Source organism: Crotalus tigris, unplaced genomic scaffold (genome assembly GCF_016545835.1).
Source record: "Crotalus tigris isolate CLP2741 ecotype Arizona unplaced genomic scaffold, ASM1654583v1 scf7180000018413.2111637, whole genome shotgun sequence".
Taxonomy (NCBI): domain Eukaryota; kingdom Metazoa; phylum Chordata; class Lepidosauria; order Squamata; family Viperidae; genus Crotalus; species Crotalus tigris.
Window position 1 is genome coordinate 1,334,581 of NW_024096990.1, and position 19,917 is coordinate 1,354,497.

Sequence of the window (19,917 nt, forward strand, 5' to 3'; positions counted from 1 at the left end):
TTCTGCTTCGGATACCACGGAGCCCCCTCCTCCCAGAACGTAACAAGGAAAACAGGTTGTGAAGAGGATGTTTAGAGCCCAAGACAATGTTGCGGACCCTGCTCAAGCAATGCTTCATGCATGTGCTCCCCCACAGCTCACACAGAATCATTTATTTATTTATTTATGAGACTTATATACCGCTTTAAGTGCAAGCACTCTCTAAGCGGTGTACACCAGTAAGCAATGTATATATATATTTACATTGCCCCCAACAATCTGGGTCCTCATTTTACCTACCCCGGAAGGATGGAAGGCTGAGTCCACCTTGAGCCGGTGAGATTTGAACCGCTGACCTGCTGAACACAGTCAGCTAAAGTGGCCTGCAGTACTGCACTCTAACTGCTGCGCCACCTCGGCTCTATATCATCCCCCTTTCCCACTGGTTCCGCAAAGATGCAAAGGTGGGGGACCGCTGCCTTAGAGCCTTATCTGGTCTGCCAGTCTGGGGGAGATTCCTGTATTATAGGCAGAAAACCATAAAGTCGCTTGTTTTGCTGAGGTCTGGCTGTTCCCGCCGGAGAGAAAGAGAGAGTGAGCCCTCTTCATTTCCCCTTAACTCTTGAGCAACTAATAATCTAGAAAAGCAGAAGGGGTGAAGAGAGACTGCTTGGTTCGCTGCGTGACATCATCTTCCTGAGCAGCGGGGGTGTCCCTATCCAGTCGAAAATCTGGGCCCTGTCTTAGTCTTCTCCATTGATAAACAGCGACATGATTCTCCACTATAAAGGAAAAAGTGCAGAGAAGAGCACCTAAGATGATTAAAGGCCTGGAGACTAAAACAAACGAAGAACAGCTGCAGGATTTGGGTTTGGCTAGTCTAGAGAAAAGACGGAGTAGACGGGACGTGATAGCAGTGTTCCAGTATCTCAGGGGCTGCCCCAAAGAAGAGGGAGTCAAGCTATTCTCCAAAGCACCTGAAGGCAGGACAAGAAGCAATGAATGGAAACTAATCAAGGAGAGAAGCAACCTGGAATTAAGGAGAAACTTCCTGACAGTGAGAAAAATTAACCAGTGGAATGGTTTGCCTTCAGAGGTTGTGGGGGCTCCAACACTGGAAGTTTTTAAGAAGAGACTGGGCAGACACTTGTCTGAAATGGTACAGGGTCTCCTACTTGAGCAGGGGGTTGGACTAGAAGACCTCCAGGCTCCCTTCCAGCTCTTTTACGATTGATAATTGAAAATGCCTCATTCCTACATCATTCATCTGAACACGGCTCCAGCTGATGGAGAACAGAGCTGTCCAGTGTTTCTCTTTAGGCTTAGCAGACATTCTATCTTTGCTTCCTTCCCACACTAGGATCCTCTGATCCCAGCTGTAGCTGGTCACACCCTCACAGCGCGGCGCGGCTCGTCCTTGATCCTGATCGGTGGCTACTCTCCTGAGAACGGCTTCAATAAGAAATTGCTGGAATATAACGTGGCGTCGGAGAGCTGGCATGCTGGGAACCAGGCTGGAACACCTCCGACAGGTAGATGATCCGGACAAGGTCAGCAGGGAATCCGGGGGAGAGACTAGCAGTTACTGAAATTTATTTATTTATTTATGAGACTTATATACCGCTTTAAGTGCAAGCACTCTCTAAGCGGTGTACACCAGTAAGCAATGTATATATATATATTTACATTGCCCCCAACAATCTGGGTCCTTATTTTACCTACCCCGGAAGGATGGAAGGCTGAGTCAACCTTGAGCCGGTGAGATTTGAACCGCTGACCTGCTGAACACAGTCAGCTAAAGTGGTCTGCAGTACTGCACTCTAACTGCTGCGCCACCTCGGCTCTTATAAGTATAAGCCAGCTCTCTTTTTGCAAAAAAAGGAAGCCCTCCAAATTCCCCAGACTGCATGGTAGAGGTTCATGAGTGCACCCAAAATGTCTTTAATCTCTCATGTTTCAGGCAGATTCACCAGCCAGTGCAAGAAAGGTGGACAACTCCATAGCTTGTCAACGTTTCTCAACCTTAGCAACATTGAAGATGTGTGGACTTCAAGTCCCAGAATTCCCCAGCCAGCCAAGTTGCCAGGGTTGAGAAACTCTGGCCTAAGTAGGTTCCCCCAAGCCAGGGGTAGGCAACCTTGGCTCTTTTATGACTTGTGGACTTCAACTCCCAGAATTCTCCACCAACTACCGTTTCCTTAAATGAATGCATGGAAAATCACCTCGCCGAGAGGAATGTATTAGTCCCCCTAACCCATGGGTAGGCCACCTTGGCTCTTTTATGACTGGTGGACTTCAACTCCTGAAATTCCTGAGCCAGCCATGCTGAGGGGAAAGGGAGAGGTTTCCAAGCTGAGCTATGCTGGCTCAGGAATTCTGGGAGTTGAAGTCCACCAGTCGTAAAAGAGCCAAGGTTGCCTACCCCTGACCTAGATGATAGATGGATGGATGGATGGATGGATGGATGGATGGATGGATGGACGGACCGACCGACCGACCGACCTAGACCAGGGGTAGGCCACCTTGGCTCTTTTATGACTGATGGACTTCAACTCCCAGAATTCCTGAGCCGGCCACGCTGAGGGGAAAGGGAGAGATTTCCAGGCTGAGCTATGCTGACTCAGGAATTCTGGGAGTTGAAGTCCACAAATCATGAAGAGACCAAAGTTTCCCCCATGCTGGCTCAGGGATTCTGGGAGTTAAAGTCTATCAGTCATCAGAGCCAAGGTTGCCTACCCCGGCCCCAAGCCATACAGGGGAACACCTGGTATTCTAGATTTCCTTTTCAGGTCTGTACGGCCACTCGGCTGTGTACCACGAGAGCACGGACGCTATCTACGTCTTTGGTGGCCACCGCTTCCACGTGGAGATGGTTTCAGCTTCTCCTGAACTCTACAGCCTTTACTATCCCAACCTGACCTGGAGTTTACTGGCCCCATCTCAAGGCCCAAAGGTGAGAGCCCCTGGCAGCAGAACTAACATGGAGGCCTAGGATGGTCTTCAGAGGGAGGGAGGACACAGAATTTTGGACCCTCAGTTTTCTCTAGCGACCGTATAAGATACAGGCAGTCCTCAGTTTACAAGAGCTCAATTAGTGACCGTTCAGAGTTACCACAGCACAGAAAAAAAGGAACTTAGGACCGTTTCTCAGACTTTTAACACCGTCGCCGCCTCCCCGTCGCGTGATCCAAATTCAGGCGTTTGGCAATTGACTCACAGTTACGACGGTCACAGTGTCCTGGGAGGCGGGTGTCATGTGATCCGCTTTTGCATCCCTCTGGCGAACAGAGTTGACGGGGGAAGTCAGATTCATTTAACAACGGTGTGACTAGCTTAACTAACTGCAGGGATTCTCTTCACCGCTGTGGCGAGAAAAGTCATAAAACGGGGCAAAACTCACTTAACAAATGTCAGCAACAGAAATATTTGGGCTCAGCTGCGGTCGTAAATCCAGGACCACCTGTGCTGGGACTGTTGTGGAGGGCCACCACGGCTCTGCCCCCTCCACTTCTGCTGTCCCAACACCATCATACTGATCCCCCCCCCACGCCCGGCTGACCCCGTGGGCCAAACGGGGACAATCCACAGGCTGGATGTGGCCCGCAGGCCGTAAAACGCCCAGGTCTTTTTTTTTTTTAAACCTCTTTTTTTTTTTGCAGCAATTACGTAACGGTAATCTAATATTTACATTTCCCCCTTATTCTTCTTTAAATATTTGTCCTTATAGCCCCATTATTTCTTATTTACATTTTTCTTCCTTCATGTGTACACATATTTTCACTTTTGACCTTTCCATATTTATTCTCCTCTATTATTTCTAGTCTCCAACAAGACATACCACTTGTTCCATGTTATATAATACTCTGTGTCTTCCTTTTCTTTTATCTCTTTTGTTAATTTGTCCATCTCAGCACAGTCCAGGATTTTTCTTATTACTTCTTCCTCTGATGTATATTCTCATTTTTCCAGCACTGTGCATATGCTATTCTTGCCGCCGTTATTATATGTAAAATTAAGTACCATATTTCTTTACTATATTTTTTATTTAAAATACCCAACAAAAAGATCTCTGGTTTCCAGTCTACAGGTTGGTCTATTATTTCTTGGATCCATTTTCTTATTGTAGACCAGTATTTTTTTGCAGCCGTTCTTCCTATGTTTTAGTCTCCAGGCCTTTAATCATGCACTTTTTTTTTCAAAGCCGCAACATCTTTTTGGTAATGCGGTGAACAAAAATGGATGCTGTGTTCACCATCCCCATCTCTCCATCCCTCTCCAGCCCCTGGCTCATTTCTTCCACGTGGCGGCTGTGCTGAAGGACACCATGGTGGTTATAGGCGGGCGAAACGAACGGGAGAACTTCACCAACCACATTTTCTTCTACCAGCTGAATTGCAATACTTGGATCCTTCCCAACAGCACAGGTAAAGGACATCCAGGTGGTCTTTGACTTACAAACGTTACTTTAGTCAACGGGATAGGTACGTTCACCTTCCTTCGTTCCTTTAGTGACCGTTCAAAGTTTCAACGGCGCTGAGAAAAGGGACTTAGGACCAATCTTACTCTTAACAACTGTTGGAGCATCCCCGTGATTATGTGATCAAAATATATGTGTTGTGGAAAAACCACGATACTTACATCAGAAGACAAGACCACGAAGGGTTGGAGAAAACAGGTTTTATTTGCGCAAAGGTTCAGAGTATTCATATGACAAATTCTGAACCCTGGGTTATGTCCAGGGTGTCATTCTTATACAGCTTGCCGCCCACGCTTAACCTAATGGATGACTTCTTATCTACCTTTAACACACTAAAAGAGAGACGTTCATGTCCTGAGACTACACACATAGGAAAAAGGGAAGTTTATACAATGTGCAGAAAACCACACTGAGCCGAGGTGGCGCAGCAGTTAGAGTGCAGTACTGCAGGCCACTTTAGCTGACTGTTCAGCAGGTCAGCGGTTCAAATCTCACCGACTCAAGGTTGACTCAGCCTTCCATCCTTCCGGGGTAGGTAAAATGAGGACCCAGATTGTTGGGGGCAATGGAACTATATATATATATACATTGCTTACTGGTGTACACCGCTTAGAGAGTGCCTGCACTTAAAGCGGTATATAAGTCTCATAAATAAATAAATAAACACTCCCCTACACGCGTAATATCTTACACCATTTGTGACTTTCAGTTGGCACCTCTTCGGTTGGCACGTTTCTTCATAGAATTGCACACAGGCTATCACATTCAGCCAGTTTATAATATTAGTTAATGCTTGCTAAACATCACTCCTATTAATTAAAATATAATTCAGAAGTACTTTATCATTTCTCTTAATGGCAATTTTTCATCTACCTCATATGGACACCCGTCCTAAGGAACTCTGGGCAGCTTATGTTATTATTGTGATTCGTGTCACAGCCAGTCAGATATTTAGAATGGATTTGACATTTTTGTCTAGCTAACAAATCCTTCCCCAGGACCTGGGATAGGCAGATGCTGAGGCCTGATAGTGTTAAATGTATTGTCATAGAACATTTATATTATATTATATTATATTATATTATATTATATTATATTATATTATATTATATTATATTATTATATATTATTATATATTATTATATATTATTATATTATATTATACATTATTATATTATATTATATATTACATTACATTACATTATTATATTATTATAATATTATATATCTGCATTGCATTATATTTTTGATAACCAGTTTGGTGTCGTGGTTAAAGAGCCAGACTAGAAACCGGGAGACTGTTTGGGCCAATGAAAGAAGTGGCAGTGTTTGTGAAGCAACATTAAGGACTAGGTGCTTGAGTCTGAAGAGGGAAGGGAAGGAAATATTCTTGGGCGTGTAGGTATGTGCACATAATTGCGAAGGGAAGGGAAGTAGGTCTGCCCTGGACTTTTTGTATACACTAACTAACCTATTTGGGGGTAACATTTCCAACTGCCTGGCTGTAGAAAGAATATTCCTTAACTTGCTTTGTAATCGGCACTTTGAGGGGCATTTGGATTCTCAACCTTGGCAACTTTAAGACTTGTGGACTTCAACTCCCAGCAAAGCTGGCTGAGGAATTCTGGGAGTTGAAGTCCACAAGTCTTAAAGTTGCCAAGGTTGAGAACTCCCTGGTCTAAAATAATATCTTCCTTTCTCTTCATGCCCCTCAAAGTGCTGATTACAAAGCAAGTTAAGGAATATTCTTTCTACAGCCAGGGGCTGGTGTTCTTTCTCCCCCCCCCCGCCCCCTTTCCTCCCCCGGTCAGTTTTTCTCACTGAAGTTTTTTGTCTTTCCTCTCTGCAGCCAGCGCCGTGGTGGGGGAGCCCATGACCGAGTCCATTGCCCACGCCGTGGCTTCCGTGGGAGGCCGCCTCTACCTCTCGGGGGGCTTCAGCGGGGTGGCCCTGGGGCGCATGCTGGCCCTCTCGGTGCCCGTGGACCCCTGCCTTATCTTCTCCAGCCCGAAAGCCTGCAATGGCTCAAATGCCAGCTGCGTCTGGTGCCACGCCGGCTGCGTCTCTGCCGACGCGGCTGAAAGGTACAAGAGCATACAGGTCGTCCTCAACTTACAGAGAGTTCGTTTTAGTGACCATTCAAAGTTACAACGGCACCGAAAAAAGTGACGTAGGACCATTTTTCACACTCAGCGCCCATTACAGCCTCCCCAAGATCACACAAGCAAAATTCAGACACTTGACTCATATTTATGACGGTCGCAGCGTCCCGGGCTCACGTGATCCCCTTTTGTGACCTTCTGACAAGCAAAGTGACTGGGGGGGGGAGTCACTTCACGACTGTGTTACTAACTTAACAACGGCAGTGATTAACTGTGGCCAGGAAGGTTGTAAAATGGAGCAAAACTCAAATTGTCTCACTTAGCAACAACATTTTTGGGCTCAATTGTGGTCGTAAGCTGAGGACTGCCTATAGTTAGGGTACCTAATTCTCAGGAGGGCAGGATGATCCTCAAGTGGTGGAGGGCTTCTTTCTGTGGTTTTCTGTGTGTTGTGTTTGGTCTAGATCAGGGATAGGCAACCTTGGCTCTTTTATGATTGGCAGACTTCAACTCCCAGAATTCCTGAGCCAGCATGGCTCAGCTTGGAAACCTCTCCCTTTCCCCTCAGCAATGGCTGGCTCAGGAATTCTGGGAGTTGAAGTCCACGAGTCACAAAAGAGCCCAGGTTGCCTACCCCTGCCCTAGAGGACCTCCATTGCAACTCTCCTTTGAAATAGCCAATCCTCAAAGGAATTTGGGAATAATCCATGGGCACCTGTGATAACGAAAGGAGAGGTGTAAAAGAAAGGGAACAGCCAGTGTGGTGTAATGGTTAAGGCATCAGGTTAGAAACTGGGAGGCGGTGAGTTCTAGTTCCACCTTAGGCATGAAAGCTGTCTGGGTGACTTTGGGCCAATCATCAGGAGATGGTGACTTCTAGTCCTATCTTAGGCATGAAAGCCGGTTGGGTGGCTTTGAGCCAATCACCAGGAGACTGGGAGTTCTAGTCCCGCTTTAGCCATGAAAGGTGGCTAGATGACTTGGGGAGGGTCAGTCCTCGGGAGACCATGAATTTATTTATTTAATTAATTAATTTTATTTATATGCCGCCCAATCCCAAAGGACTCAGGTTCTAGTGCCGCCTTGGGCTTCAAAGCCGACTGGGTGACTTTTGGCCAGTCACCAGGACAATGATGAATTCTAGTCCTGCCTAGAAGCCAGCTAGGTGACTTTGGGCCAGTCCCTTTCCCGTAGCCCTAGGAAGGCAGCAATGGCAAATGACTTCTGGGTTTAAAATGGATGGGGAGTTTGGTTCACGACTGAAGCTCACAGCTGATCTTCTTCCTGCAGACAAGGCTGCGCCTTTGGGGGGATCTCCTGCTTCCCCACCCCAAGATCTGCAGACGAGTGTCGCCGGCTGAGGACTTGCAGCGAGTGCCTCGCCCAGCATCCTCGGTCCATGGCCCACAGCCTGGGTATTCCTGTAAGTAGCCACTCACCCATGTTCTGGCAACGAGCCCATGCAGAGGCAGAACTTGAATAGAGAGAGGGGATCGTAAACCATTTGATCCTGCACTCGGCTTTCCAAGAAGAAGTAAGAGAGATGGGTTAATGGGAGCACGTAGGCCCAGTGTAGCCAGGACCTCTCTGGAAAGAGAGAATTTGACGGTGGGAGAATAAAGGCCCTGGGGGATTGTGGGAGTTGAAGTCCACACATCTTAAATTTGCCGTGGTTGAGAAACAATGGGCTGGTGTGTGTATTGCGTATGGGCAGTATCTCTTTATAAAGAGCCTCCAACTGTTGGGAATACAGTTCTGCAACCAATTTTGGTCACCAGACTACAAAAAAGATGTTGAGACCTTGGGAAAAGCGCAGAGAAGAGCAGCTAAAATAATCAAAGCCTGGAGACCAAAACATAAGAACGGCTGCAGGATTTGGGTATGGCTAATTTAAAGAAAAGAAGAAATAGGGGAGACATGATAGCAGTATTCCAGTATCTGAGGGGCTGCCAAAAAGAAGGGGTCAACTTTATTTCCCAAAGCACCAGAAGGCAAGACAATGGATAGAAAGTAATCAAGGAAAAAAGCAGCCTGGAATTAATTCTATTCTATTCTGTTTTGTTCTGTTCTGTTTTGTTCTGTTCTGTTCTTTCATTATTCTACCCTACCCTACCCTACCCTACCCTACCCTACCCTACTCTACTCTACTCTACTCTACTCCACTCTAGTCTAGTCTAGTCGATTCTAGTCTATTCTAGTCTATTCTTTTTCCAAACCAGGGAAGCATTTGGTCATTTTGGCAAAACCCACAGAGCCTCTTAGATCAGTATTGCTCAACCTTGACAAGCTTTAAGCTGTGCAGACGTTAATTCCCACAATTCCCCAGCCAGGCACCAATTCTGGGAGTTGAAGTCCATCCATCTTAAATTGGCTGAGATCGAGAATCGCCTGGTTTCGAGACAGGCGTGGTTTATGGGAATAAAGTATGGAGGGAGAACGGGTTCCCAACCGTGAAAGAGGGATCCAAATCGAAGGCTTGAGGATTCAAACACTTGGGTGCATTAGCGCCGCCAGGTTTGTTGACTGCTTTCTGCTCCCCAGCCCTCGCCGCAGTGTAAATGGTGCACCAACTGCCCCGAGGGCGCCTGCATCGGCAGCAGCGGCAGCTGCACTTCGGAGAACGACTGCCGCATCAACCAGCGCGAGATCTTCGTGGCCAGCAACTGCTCTGAGATCTCGTGCGAGGCGTCCGACTGCGCCAAGTGCACGGCTTCCGGGAAGTGCATGTGGACAAGACAGTTCAAGCGCACCGGTGAGGGACTGGCCCGTGATTGGCGGAGGTCGGGCGAGAAGAGGGGGCTAGGGAGGAGAGAAGGGGGGGAGGAAAGAGCTTTGGGGTGAGGATCAAGGGGCGGAGAGCTCTGACGACAAAGAGACAAGAATAGAAAGACAACTGTTGGAGTAATTATGATGATGAGATGATGTTGACAATATCCATTCAGTCATGGCTGACTCTCGGCTAATCTGTGGACCAGGTCTCTCCACCTCTTTGCATCTCACATTACAGATTCATTTAGTGACTGTTTGAAGTTACAACGGCACCGAAAAAAGGGACGCGCAACCACTGCCGCATCCCCACAGTCGTGGGATCAAAATTCAGATGCTTGGCAACTGACTCCTATTTATGATGGTCGCTGTGTCCTGGGGGTCATACGATCCCCTTTGGCGACCTTTCTGACGAGCAACGTCAACGAAGCCAGGTTCACTCACAAATCATGTTACTAACTTAACAGCTGTAGCGATTCATTTAACAGCTGTGCAAGAAAGGTCGTAAAATGGGGCAAAACCCACTTAACAAACGTCTCAGCAGCAGAAATGTTGGGCTGAATTGTAGTCGTACGCTGAGGACCACCTGTACTTCTTTGAGTTTTTCTATGCTCTGGCTGGTGTCTGCTTTGATTGTTGGGGAAGATGGGGCTAATGACTGTAAAATTAACCATGAAGAGTTGGCTGAGGGCACCATAGCTTGGGAGACCAAGAGAGACTCGGACCCAGAAGCTTTGGTCCCTGGAGAGCATCTAGACATCAGCCCTGTTGATGTCCACCTCCCCAAGTTCTCCCGAACGTCTGTTCATTTCAGTGGAGTTTATGGAGAAGACACATCCATTTCTCCCAAACTGAATCTTCCTCTTCTTCCTTTCTCAGTGTTCTCCTCCTGAATATGGTGGCCCACCATGCTTGTCTCCTGGTAGAGTGGTTGGGGGCAGACAACTAAGGGGAATGATCTGGTCAAGTCGTTGCTCAACTTGCCATAGCAATGGGAGAGGAAGCTTGGGAGAAATGGGATTTTTTTAAAGAAGCCGTCTACGGACCATGAGAACCAAGGTCACAAAAGCAGGTGTCTGACGAAGAAGTGGACCTTTCTCATAACAAGCCAAAGAAATACGATTGGCCAACGTGAGCACTTGACGGGTGGGGGGTTATAGAGAGCTGTTGTTAACGAGCCAGATTTTCGCGTAGGAAACTTAGAGCTGATTTTGCTTCTTCAATACCGAGATGTGTGTTCAATAAAGCTTATCTTTTATGGCACCTCAAAGCCGTAGAGTTTCTTCGGCTAGTTGAATTTGCTAGTCAGACGGTTGACAGATCCTGGCCTTGAAAGCTCTTTGTATTCACCCTTCTTCCTCCCCCCGCCCCCCCCAATGTTTAGGGGAGACCCGCCGCATCCTCAGCGTGCAGCCCACCTACGACTGGACTTGCTTCAGCCACTCGCTCCTCAATGTCTCCCCGATGCCCGTGGAGTCCTCGCCTCCCCTGGCCTGCCCCACACCCTGCCACAACCACAGCACTTGCGGGGACTGCCTCAGCTCCAAGGGGGCTGATGGGGGCTGGCAGCAGTGTGTCTGGAGTGTCAGCCTGCAGCAGGTAAAATGATTTGGGCAGTCAGCGTACGCCAGCTCTGCCAGGGAGACTCTAATACAGGGGTCTCCAAATTTGGCCACTTGGAGACTTCAACTCCCAGAATTCCCAGGCCAGCGCGTCCAATTCTGAGAGTTGAAGTCCTCAACAGGGCTGCCTGGAGAATTCTGGGAGTTGAAGTTCACAAGTCTTAAAGTGGTCAAGTTTGGAGACCTCTAATGTATTCTCTCTCTCTCCTTTTTCTCTCTCTCTTCTCCTTTCTCTCCCTCTCTCTCCTATCTCTCTCTCTCTCTCTCTCTCTCTCTCTCTCTTCTCCTTTCTCTGCAGTGTATGAGTCCAACTTACCTACCTATGCGCTGCGCGGCTGGGATGTGTGGCCGGGTCCTGAGCGGGTCAGAAAACTGCACGCCATCCTGTTCCCATTTCCAGCAGTGCGCTCTTTGCATCCAGCAGCCTCGGTGTGGCTGGTGCAGCTTCCAGGGAGAGAATGGCAAAGGGCGCTGTCTGGAGGGCGGGCGGAGTGGCCCTCGCCACGGTGGGTCCCTGGGGTTTGGCTGGCACCTTCTGAGGGGAGTATTGAATGGGTGCTGAGCAGTGGGACGCAGAGGGTGAGAAACAGTGGTTATGGCTAGAAACTGGGAGGTTATGAGTTTTAATCTCACCTTAGGCAGGAAAGCAGGCTGGATGACTTTGGGCCAATTGCCAGTGCCATCTTGGGCACAAAAGCCAGCTGAGTGGCTTTGGGGCCAATCACCAGGAGATGGGGAGTCACAGTCTCGGCTTAGCAGGAAAGCTGGCTGGATAACTTTGGGCCAATCACCAGGTGATGGTGAGTTCTAGTACCGCTCTAGGTACAAAAGCTGGCTGGGTGACCTTGAGCCGGTGGAGACTAGGAGACGGTGAGTTCTAGTCCTGTCTTAGGCAGGACAGTTGGCTGCATGACCTTGGGCCAGTCACCAGGAGACAGTGAGTTCTAGTCCTGCTCTAGGCATAAAAGCTGGCTAGGTGACTTTGGGTCAGCGACTCTCTTTCAGCCCAACCCAATTCACAGGACTGAAGAGGAAAGGAGCATCAGGTTTGTTAGCCACAGGAGAGAAAGAGATAAAAAATATCTATATTTATATATCTATATGTGGAGAAGTATCGTGTTTCTGGCCAAAGTTGTTTTGAAATCTTTGTAAAGGGATAGATTGTACAGCAGGTGGGTGGGCAGATACACAGGGCCTTCGCCGGGCTACGAGGGAGCTACCTGCATGCTGACTGGAGAATTCTGGGAGTTGAAGTCCACCCAGCTCTAAGATGGAGCAACTCTGCGCCAAAGTGAGGATCTCCTTCCCAAATACATCCCTGCAGCTCAGATTTCTCCCCCCCCCCTCTCTCTTTTCCTCTCTGCTCTGCAGGACTGGTGGAGTTGTGTGGCCTGAAAGCAGACTGGGCCTTCATGTCGTGCCCGCCAGAAAACGAATGCCTGAATGGGCATCACGACTGCAACGAGACCCAAAATTGCAGCGACCTGCCTCACAGTTACAAATGCACCTGCAAAAACGGCTACACCTTAGACAAGTCAGTATGAGAAATGCCCCAGCTGTATTTGTAGCTCGCGTCTGGTTCTTGTTTTGAGGCCTCTCTTAACCAGGGAGAAGAAATCCCAATTCCGCAGCCTGGGAAATTAAACTGGCTGAAGGTCCTTCTCCCTACCTGCATACCTGCATCCAGCCTTTGGGCTGGTTTCCCCACCTGTGGCTTGCTTTTGAAACCTTGGCCTTCACTTGATTGTGTAAAGTAGCGGGAAGGGGCGTGCGGCAAAGCTAAGAGGCCTAAGCAAACCTGGTTAGTCTCCTATGGGCATGGGGTGCTCAGGCAGTCTTTGGTGCTGGGAATGTCTGTGCATGGACACGCAAACAATCTCAGGCTGTTAACACCCAGCCTTCTAAAGCAGAGGTCCCCAACCTTTTGAGCATCAGGGACCGGTTCCTTGGAGAGAGGTTTTTTCCGCGGACCAGAGGGTGTGTGGTTTTGTGTGCTGCCTGCATCCTGTGGATGGGGCTTTGTTTGTTTGCGCGGACTGGTTTCTGATATGCCACAGACCAGGGGTTGGAGACCCCTGTTCTAAAGGACACAGCTTTGCCTCCAGATTTGCTGATGCTCCGCTCCGCTCTGCACTACCTCCTGCTTTGTCTCTCTGCGCTGGAATAGTCCCCTCTGCGATCTCTATGCCTGTTGCAGTCTAGACTTAATAATAATAATAATAATAATAAACTTGGAAGGGACCTTGGAGGTCATCAAGTCCAACCCCCTGCTCAGGCAGGAAACCCTACACCACTTCGGACAAATGGCTGTCTAGTTTCTTCTTTAAAACTTCCAGTGTTGGCACATTCACTGCTTCTGAAGGCAGTTGTTCCACTGGTTAATTGTTCTCACTGTCAGGAAGTTTCTCCTTAGTTCTAGGTTGCTTCTCTTCTTGTTTAGTTTCCACCCGTTGCTTCTTGTCCTGCCTTCAGGTGCTTTGGAGAATAGCTTGACTCCCTCTTCTTTGTGGCAGCCCCTGAGATACTGGAAAACTACTATCATGTCCCCCTTCGTCCTTCTCTTCCTTAAACTAGACATACCCAATTCCAGCCACCGTTCCTTATACTTAGTCTTTCTCTGTCCAGGGAGTGAATTATTTGATTTTCCTTTACTAAGCTCCAGTTTCAGCTCTTGGCTTAACTTGCTTTCATTTAATGTCCTAAGCAATCGCAAGTATGGATGGGGATAGATAGGGGAAGGAGAATCGGTGTTGTTAGGTCTGCTATTTCTGACAAAGTTACACCGGCGTGCTGAAGACCCTTTTGTGATTCTGCCTGTCCTCCCCTCCCCCCTTTGCAGCATTACAGGACTGTGCAAGCCGGTGTGCGAGCAAGGCTGCGTGAACGGGACCTGCGTGGAGCCCAATGCGTGCCAGTGCCATTTTGGCTACGTGGGTCAGAACTGCTCGGTGGAGTGCCAGTGCAACAAACACAGCAACTGCCGGGGCGTGGGGGCCCAAGACCAGTGCCTGCAGTGTTTCAACAACACCATGGTGAGAAGGGCGGAGAACAGCAGGGGTGGGGGCAAAGGGGAAGAGACCGAAAGGGACTAATTTGAGCTGGATTTTCAGCTCGCAGGTTTTGTGTTCTCAGCCCTTTTCTTCCCTCTGAGGCTGGGATGGAAGGTAGTAAAGGAGGTGGATTGCCGGGGGCGGGGGGGGCACTCCGAAGGAGCAAGAGGCAACTCAGTCTGGATATGATGTGTGAGAGAAAGAGAGTGTAGACAGCCCCTCCCTAATAGAGTACAGGCAGTCCTCGACTTAACAACCACCCTTGAGACGAAAGTTTATGGACCAAATGTAATGGTCCAAAACTGTCTTCAGAAGAGTTGACCGATCCAGGAAAGGACCCAGCTGGTGCATCAAATGGAGCAGGGCAAAGGCTTTCTTGGTCTCAGGCCCCAAACCGAGAATTGCACGTGGTAATTCTTCCAGCTTGACGTCTTTATTGTTGCTTACCTATAGACGGAATCTTGCCAGATTCAACTATCTATACCAGTGATGGCGAACCTTTTAGAGACCGAGTGCCCAAACTGCAACCCAAAACCCACTTACGTATCGCCAGGTGCCGGGTGGCCCATTGGGTGGGTGTGGCCCAGTGGGTGGGTGTGTCCTATTGCGTGGGCGTGGCTACGGTGGTAACGGCAGGGTGGGAGGGACTGAAAAGTTCAATCAATCAATTCCAACTTTGCGAGATTTTTTTTTTTCCTGCGAGAAGTTGAAATTGACTGATTGATTGAACCTTCTTTTTTGTACACGGCGGTGGAGGCCTAAAGCGAAAAGGTTTTATAAAACCCAGCTGAAGGCCTAGGACTGGGGCGACGGTGCGTGTGCCCACAGAGAGGGCTCTGTGTGCCGCCTGTGGCACCCGTGCCATAGGTTCGCCATCACGGATCTATATACTCTGGGAACTGTTAGGGAGGGGCTGTCCTCACCCTCTTTCTCACAATATCTGGGCTGAGTTGCCTCTTCTTCCTCTGCAGTGCCCCCCTCCCCACTCTCCCTTCTGGGAGTCCATCTGCTTACTACTCTGTTCCATCACAGAGACCCATAAATTCACCCTTAACTCTTCCCCCTTCTGCTCCTCCCCTTAGGGGCCACACTGTGAAAAATGTCAGCCGCTCTTTGTCGGGTCAGCCCTGAACGGCGGCTCCTGCCGGCCTTGCCACGTTTTCTGCCGAGGGAACAGCAACATGTGCATCACGCGGGAAGAATACAAGCGAGCCCAGCAGGACCCAGTCCGCTTCCCCCTGGAGCCGGCCTTGGTGAGTGGAACGATCATAGACCGCAGTCTTCCTTTAGCGACCCTAATCGAGGCCGGCAACTCGGTTGTTACAAAGCCGAGGTGACGCAGCAGTTAGAGTGCAGAACTGCAGGCCACTTTAGCTGACTGTGTTCAGCAGGTCAGCGGTTCAAATCTCACCGGCTCAAGGTTGACTCAGCCTTCCATCCTTCCGGGGTAGGTAAAATGAGGACCCAGATTGTTGGGGGCAATGTAAATATATATATATATATACATTGCTTACTGGTGTACACCGCTTAGAGAGTGCTTGCACTTAAAGCGGTATATAAATCTCATAAATAAATAAATAAATAAATAAAAAAGCAGTCGCTAAGTGAAACCTAATCACTCTGCTCTCTGCTTTCCTTTGCATTAAGAGGTACGGACATCAGCCATGCCAAAGGGTGGAATGGGAGAGGCAGAGAGAGTAGGAAGACTCTGCAGCTTCAGCGTGGCTGAGATGAGATCACTGAATTTGATCACGGATCTGTGGCTCATACCTCCTCAGGAATATGGAGAAGAGGGAGAGAATGTGTGTGGGTTGTCTTTCTTTATTCATAGATTCCCACATGGGTGGCGGAAGGTCCTGCCGAGGACGTGGCGATGTGTGTGAACTGTCAGAACAACAGCTTTGGAGACAAGTGTGAGAGCTGCCTCCACGGCTACTTCCTGCTGGAGGGCAAATGTACCAAGTAAGACCTCTGGGATATATGTATGTAAATGCACCCTCTGTCAACGCTGCTAACATCAGATGTTCTTGCTTTGACAACGTATGGAGATGCAGCCCTTTTCTTTCTTATGGTTTACTCTTAGAATTAGAGTTAGATGATGCAGAGGAAAGGAAGGTGCATGAGAGTTTAGCTAGACATAACAATACTAGACCTAGTGTGTGAACCAAGATTATTGAAATAAGAGATGATAAGAATTGGCTGGGCTGGAGAACTGGAGGGAAAGCCTGCATTTCAAACTAATTGGAGAATGTGATTTATGGCAGTTAATCAGAGGAGGGCATTGCGCTTGATACTCTGTGCTCAGGGGAGGGGAATTCAGATTTTGGCTTTGCCTATGTACGTGCTGATACTATGCTACTCGAATAAAGATTCTTTAAGGTAAACAATGTCTCGAAGTTCTTAGAAAAGTTTCATCTGTCAGAACCATGACACCGTCCTTTTATTCTCCCTCCAACATGGATGTGTGTATGTGTATGTACATTCATACATATCCAACACATTCTCCTTCTATTTTTCCTACAACAACCCTGTGAGGTGTGTGGGGCTGAGAGAGAGGGACTGGCCCAAAGTCACCCAGCCAGTCTTCATGGCTAAGGCGGAACTAGAACTCACCGTCTCCTGGTGATTGGCCCAAAGTCACCGACTGGGCTTGGATGGCTAAGGTGGGTTCTTAACCACTAAGCCTGGTGTCTTAACCACTAGACCAGGGGTCTGCAACCTTGACAACTTTTAAGACTTCAGCTCCCAGAATTCCTCAGCCAGCTATGATGGTCCACCAGTCTTAAAAGTTGTCATGGTTGCAGACCCCTGCACTAGACCAAACTGGTTCTTTGTGGATGGTGTTTGTCCAGATGAGGCCAAGTGGACAGTTCTTGAACTAACCCCCATCTGCAGATTTCTCCCCGTTCAGCACTAGTCCCCATCAAAGCACAGGGAGTCCCCTCACCTTGCAATTGTTCACCTAACGATGGTTCCAAGTTTTTTTTCTGACAGTCTCAGAAAAAGCGACTGACGATCTGTCTAGAGATTTAATGACCGTCGCACCATTCCCGTGGTCGTGTGATTGTAACTCAGGCACTAGGCTTACATTTAGGACGGTGGCCGCATCTTGTGGTCCCACAACCCCCATTTGCAACCTTGCCAGCCAGCTTCCAACAAGCCAAGTCAACCTGGGAAGCCTTTAATGACTCCAGGAGCCAATGGCTACGGTGTGATTAGTTGTAAAATCAGGCCTGATCGGGTGAAGACTCGTGTAGTGAGCAAAATTCCCATTCCAATCCTGGTTATAAGTTGAGGACTACTTGTCGTTCCGATGGAATGATAATAAGAGTGCTGGAGCAATCATTCACCACCTCCTCCTCTTCCAGGTGCCAATGTAATGGCCACGCTGACTATTGCCACGAACTGGACGGGACGGGTTGCCCATGCCAAAACAACACGGAGACTGGAGGCTGTCAGAACAATGCCCAAGCTGACAAGAAGGACTGCTACAAACAACAGGTGAAGGGGAGGGCGGGGGGGCGCTAGGTCCAGGCTGATAGGGAAGGGACCCCAAAGAAAAGCAGTTGTGCTAAAACCAGGAGAAAGAGAACCTCGTTCAGTGGGTGGATAATCGGCCACACGAAATCAGACACGGTTTCTCTGGACGCCCTCCTGATCCCCCCTCCCCCGGGATAAATGGAAGCTGAACAACCACACATTCATTTCCCAACAAACATTTATCGACTTAGCACGTATATTTTATTGGTGGAGCTAGTCATGCACAGTCCTGAAAGCCCACAATCACAATAACTTGGAGCACGTTACATTTCTTCAAAGATTAGGGAATGGTAGCTGGAAGGGAAAGACACACTGACATTTTTATGGTGTCTAGACCCATTTTTGTGGCTGGAGTAACGGAGCCACGGTATTCTGCAGTTGCTGCAAGCACAGAAAACAAACATTACGGGACTGCATCAGCTTGCTAGGCGCCTTTGCACTGATCAAAGAAACAAAATAAATATAAGGTCCGCTAATGAGTATTACTGGGGTGTGGGAAATGACGCATGCCGTTTCACCAGCATCTCTTAAAACATGTAAAACGGGGCTGGCTGGGGAATTCTGGGAGCTGAAGTCCACAGGTCTTAAAGTTGCCAAGATTGGGGTTAAAACATGTAAAACGGGGCTGGCTGGGGAATTCTGGGAGCTGAAGTCCACAGGTCTTACAGTTGCCAAGGTTGGGGACCCCTGTCTTAAAATACGGCTCCCAACTGGGAGTGGGAAGAAGCAGTTTAAGGTAAGTTGGAATCGCTTCGTATAAATCTGCCTGCTGGTCTTTTTTTCCTCTCCTTTCCACAGTGTGCCAAATGCCGGGAGTTATTCCACGGGAATCCGGTGGGTGGCCACCAATGCTATCGGCTGATCATTGTTGATCAGGAGAGCTGCTTTGACCCCATGTCCCAACTCAACTGCTTTCATGAGCCGAACATCAAGAACCTGCCGTATGGACGCTCCGTCTTTTTTGGAGTCCAGCCCAAATTTACCAACGTGGACATCCGGATCACCATCGATGTTACCTTCGGCGGAGTGGACGTCTACATCTCTACCTCCTACGAAACGTTTGTGGTGGACGTAGACCGGGCCACTGGCATCCACTTGGTGAGGATTGTCCCCTCGGGAGAAGACCCGGGGGCGCGCAGCGGCTTAAGCAACGGGAGCCAGTCCTCCCCCCTGGTACGAGAGGCGCAGGCCTACGGCTTGATCACCTACATCACCGTGAGGGAGCAGCAGGCGGTGCTGATCGTGCGCGGGGTCCGAGATCGCGTGGTCATCACTTACCCGCACGAGATCCACGCCCTGAAATCCAGCCGCTTCTACGTCATCCTGCTGGGCATCGGCGGGAGCCGCCCCAACGTCACCGAGTCTCAGGGCCTCCTCTTCTTCCGCCAAGACCAGGCCCACATTGACCTCTTCGTCTTCTTCTCCGTCTTCTTCTCTTGCTTTTTCCTCTTCCTCTCCGTCTGCGTCTTGCTTTGGAAAGTCAAGCAGTTCCTGGACTTGAGACACGAGCAACGGCGCCACCTGCAGGAGATGACCAAGATGGCCAGCCGGCCTTTTGCCAAAGTGACCATCTATTTTGAGCCGGACAATTTGGGGGCGCCTGCCGAGCTGGTTTTCCTCCCCGCTCGCCCCCACAAACTCCCATCCCTGGCAGCAGCCCAGCCCCTGACTAGTCGCTTGAAACCCTACCACGAGGTCCCCTATCCCGTGGCCCATTTCCGCCGCTCGGAGCCCTTCCTGTCTCATCTCATGGGCTACTCCTACTCCAGCTTCCGGGTGGGACCGATCACCTTGGAGCCAACGGACGATGGCATGGCTGGTGTGGCTACCGTCCTCTTCCAGCTACCGGGTGGGCTGCAGGCTCCCAACCGCGCTTGCCTTGGCTCTGCTCTGGTCACCCTGCGCCACAATCTCCAGGACTACTGCAGCAGCAGCCATGGCGTCAGCAGCTCCCGCAAGGGCCTGCTCAGCCACGAGAACATCACAAGCATGTCCCTATGAGTTGGCGGAGAACTCCGCCCTGCTGGGGCTGAGAGGGGCTTCAGCGATCTCCATCTGCCTTGGGGAGGGGCGGAGAAGGGCAGAGCCCTCAGTAGAACAAGGGTGAAAAGTCGCTCCAGCTTGTGTATCTTCGGTACAGACATTCCTGCCAGCTGGAGTGGAAAAGCCACAGTTGGTCTCTGGGGCTTTCGTGCCTGTTCCGTTGCCCTCCTGCTCGGGAAGGTCCTGGGGTCAGCCAGAGGCCCCCAACCTTTTGGGCACCAGGGATGGGTTTCGTGGAGAGAGGTTTTTCCATGGACCATGGTTTTGTGTGCTGCCTGCATCCCGCGGATGGGGCTTTGCTTGTTTGTGCGGTCCGGTTGCTGGCATGCCTGGTACTG

At 49.4% G+C, this 19,917-nt stretch overlaps 1 protein-coding gene across 1 annotated transcript in view; it reads left to right on the forward strand.

The window, feature by feature from the left end:
* The window catches only part of MEGF8 (multiple EGF like domains 8), a 55,018-nt gene extending 35,120 nt beyond the window's left edge, over positions 1 to 19,898 (forward strand). Inside the window, exons 30-43 of the mRNA XM_039352197.1 lie at positions 1,340 to 1,511; positions 2,769 to 2,932; positions 4,259 to 4,403; positions 6,306 to 6,540; positions 7,849 to 7,981; positions 9,100 to 9,310; positions 10,709 to 10,923; positions 11,245 to 11,452; positions 12,318 to 12,480; positions 13,786 to 13,978; positions 15,079 to 15,249; positions 15,828 to 15,958; positions 17,365 to 17,497; positions 18,335 to 19,898. Of these exons, the coding sequence (XP_039208131.1) occupies positions 1,340 to 1,511; positions 2,769 to 2,932; positions 4,259 to 4,403; positions 6,306 to 6,540; positions 7,849 to 7,981; positions 9,100 to 9,310; positions 10,709 to 10,923; positions 11,245 to 11,452; positions 12,318 to 12,480; positions 13,786 to 13,978; positions 15,079 to 15,249; positions 15,828 to 15,958; positions 17,365 to 17,497; positions 18,335 to 19,537 (3,477 nt within the window). The 3' untranslated portion in view covers positions 19,538 to 19,898. The remainder of the gene's footprint in view (positions 1 to 1,339; positions 1,512 to 2,768; positions 2,933 to 4,258; positions 4,404 to 6,305; positions 6,541 to 7,848; positions 7,982 to 9,099; positions 9,311 to 10,708; positions 10,924 to 11,244; positions 11,453 to 12,317; positions 12,481 to 13,785; positions 13,979 to 15,078; positions 15,250 to 15,827; positions 15,959 to 17,364; positions 17,498 to 18,334) is intronic.
* Positions 19,899 to 19,917: the final 19 nt, after the last annotated feature.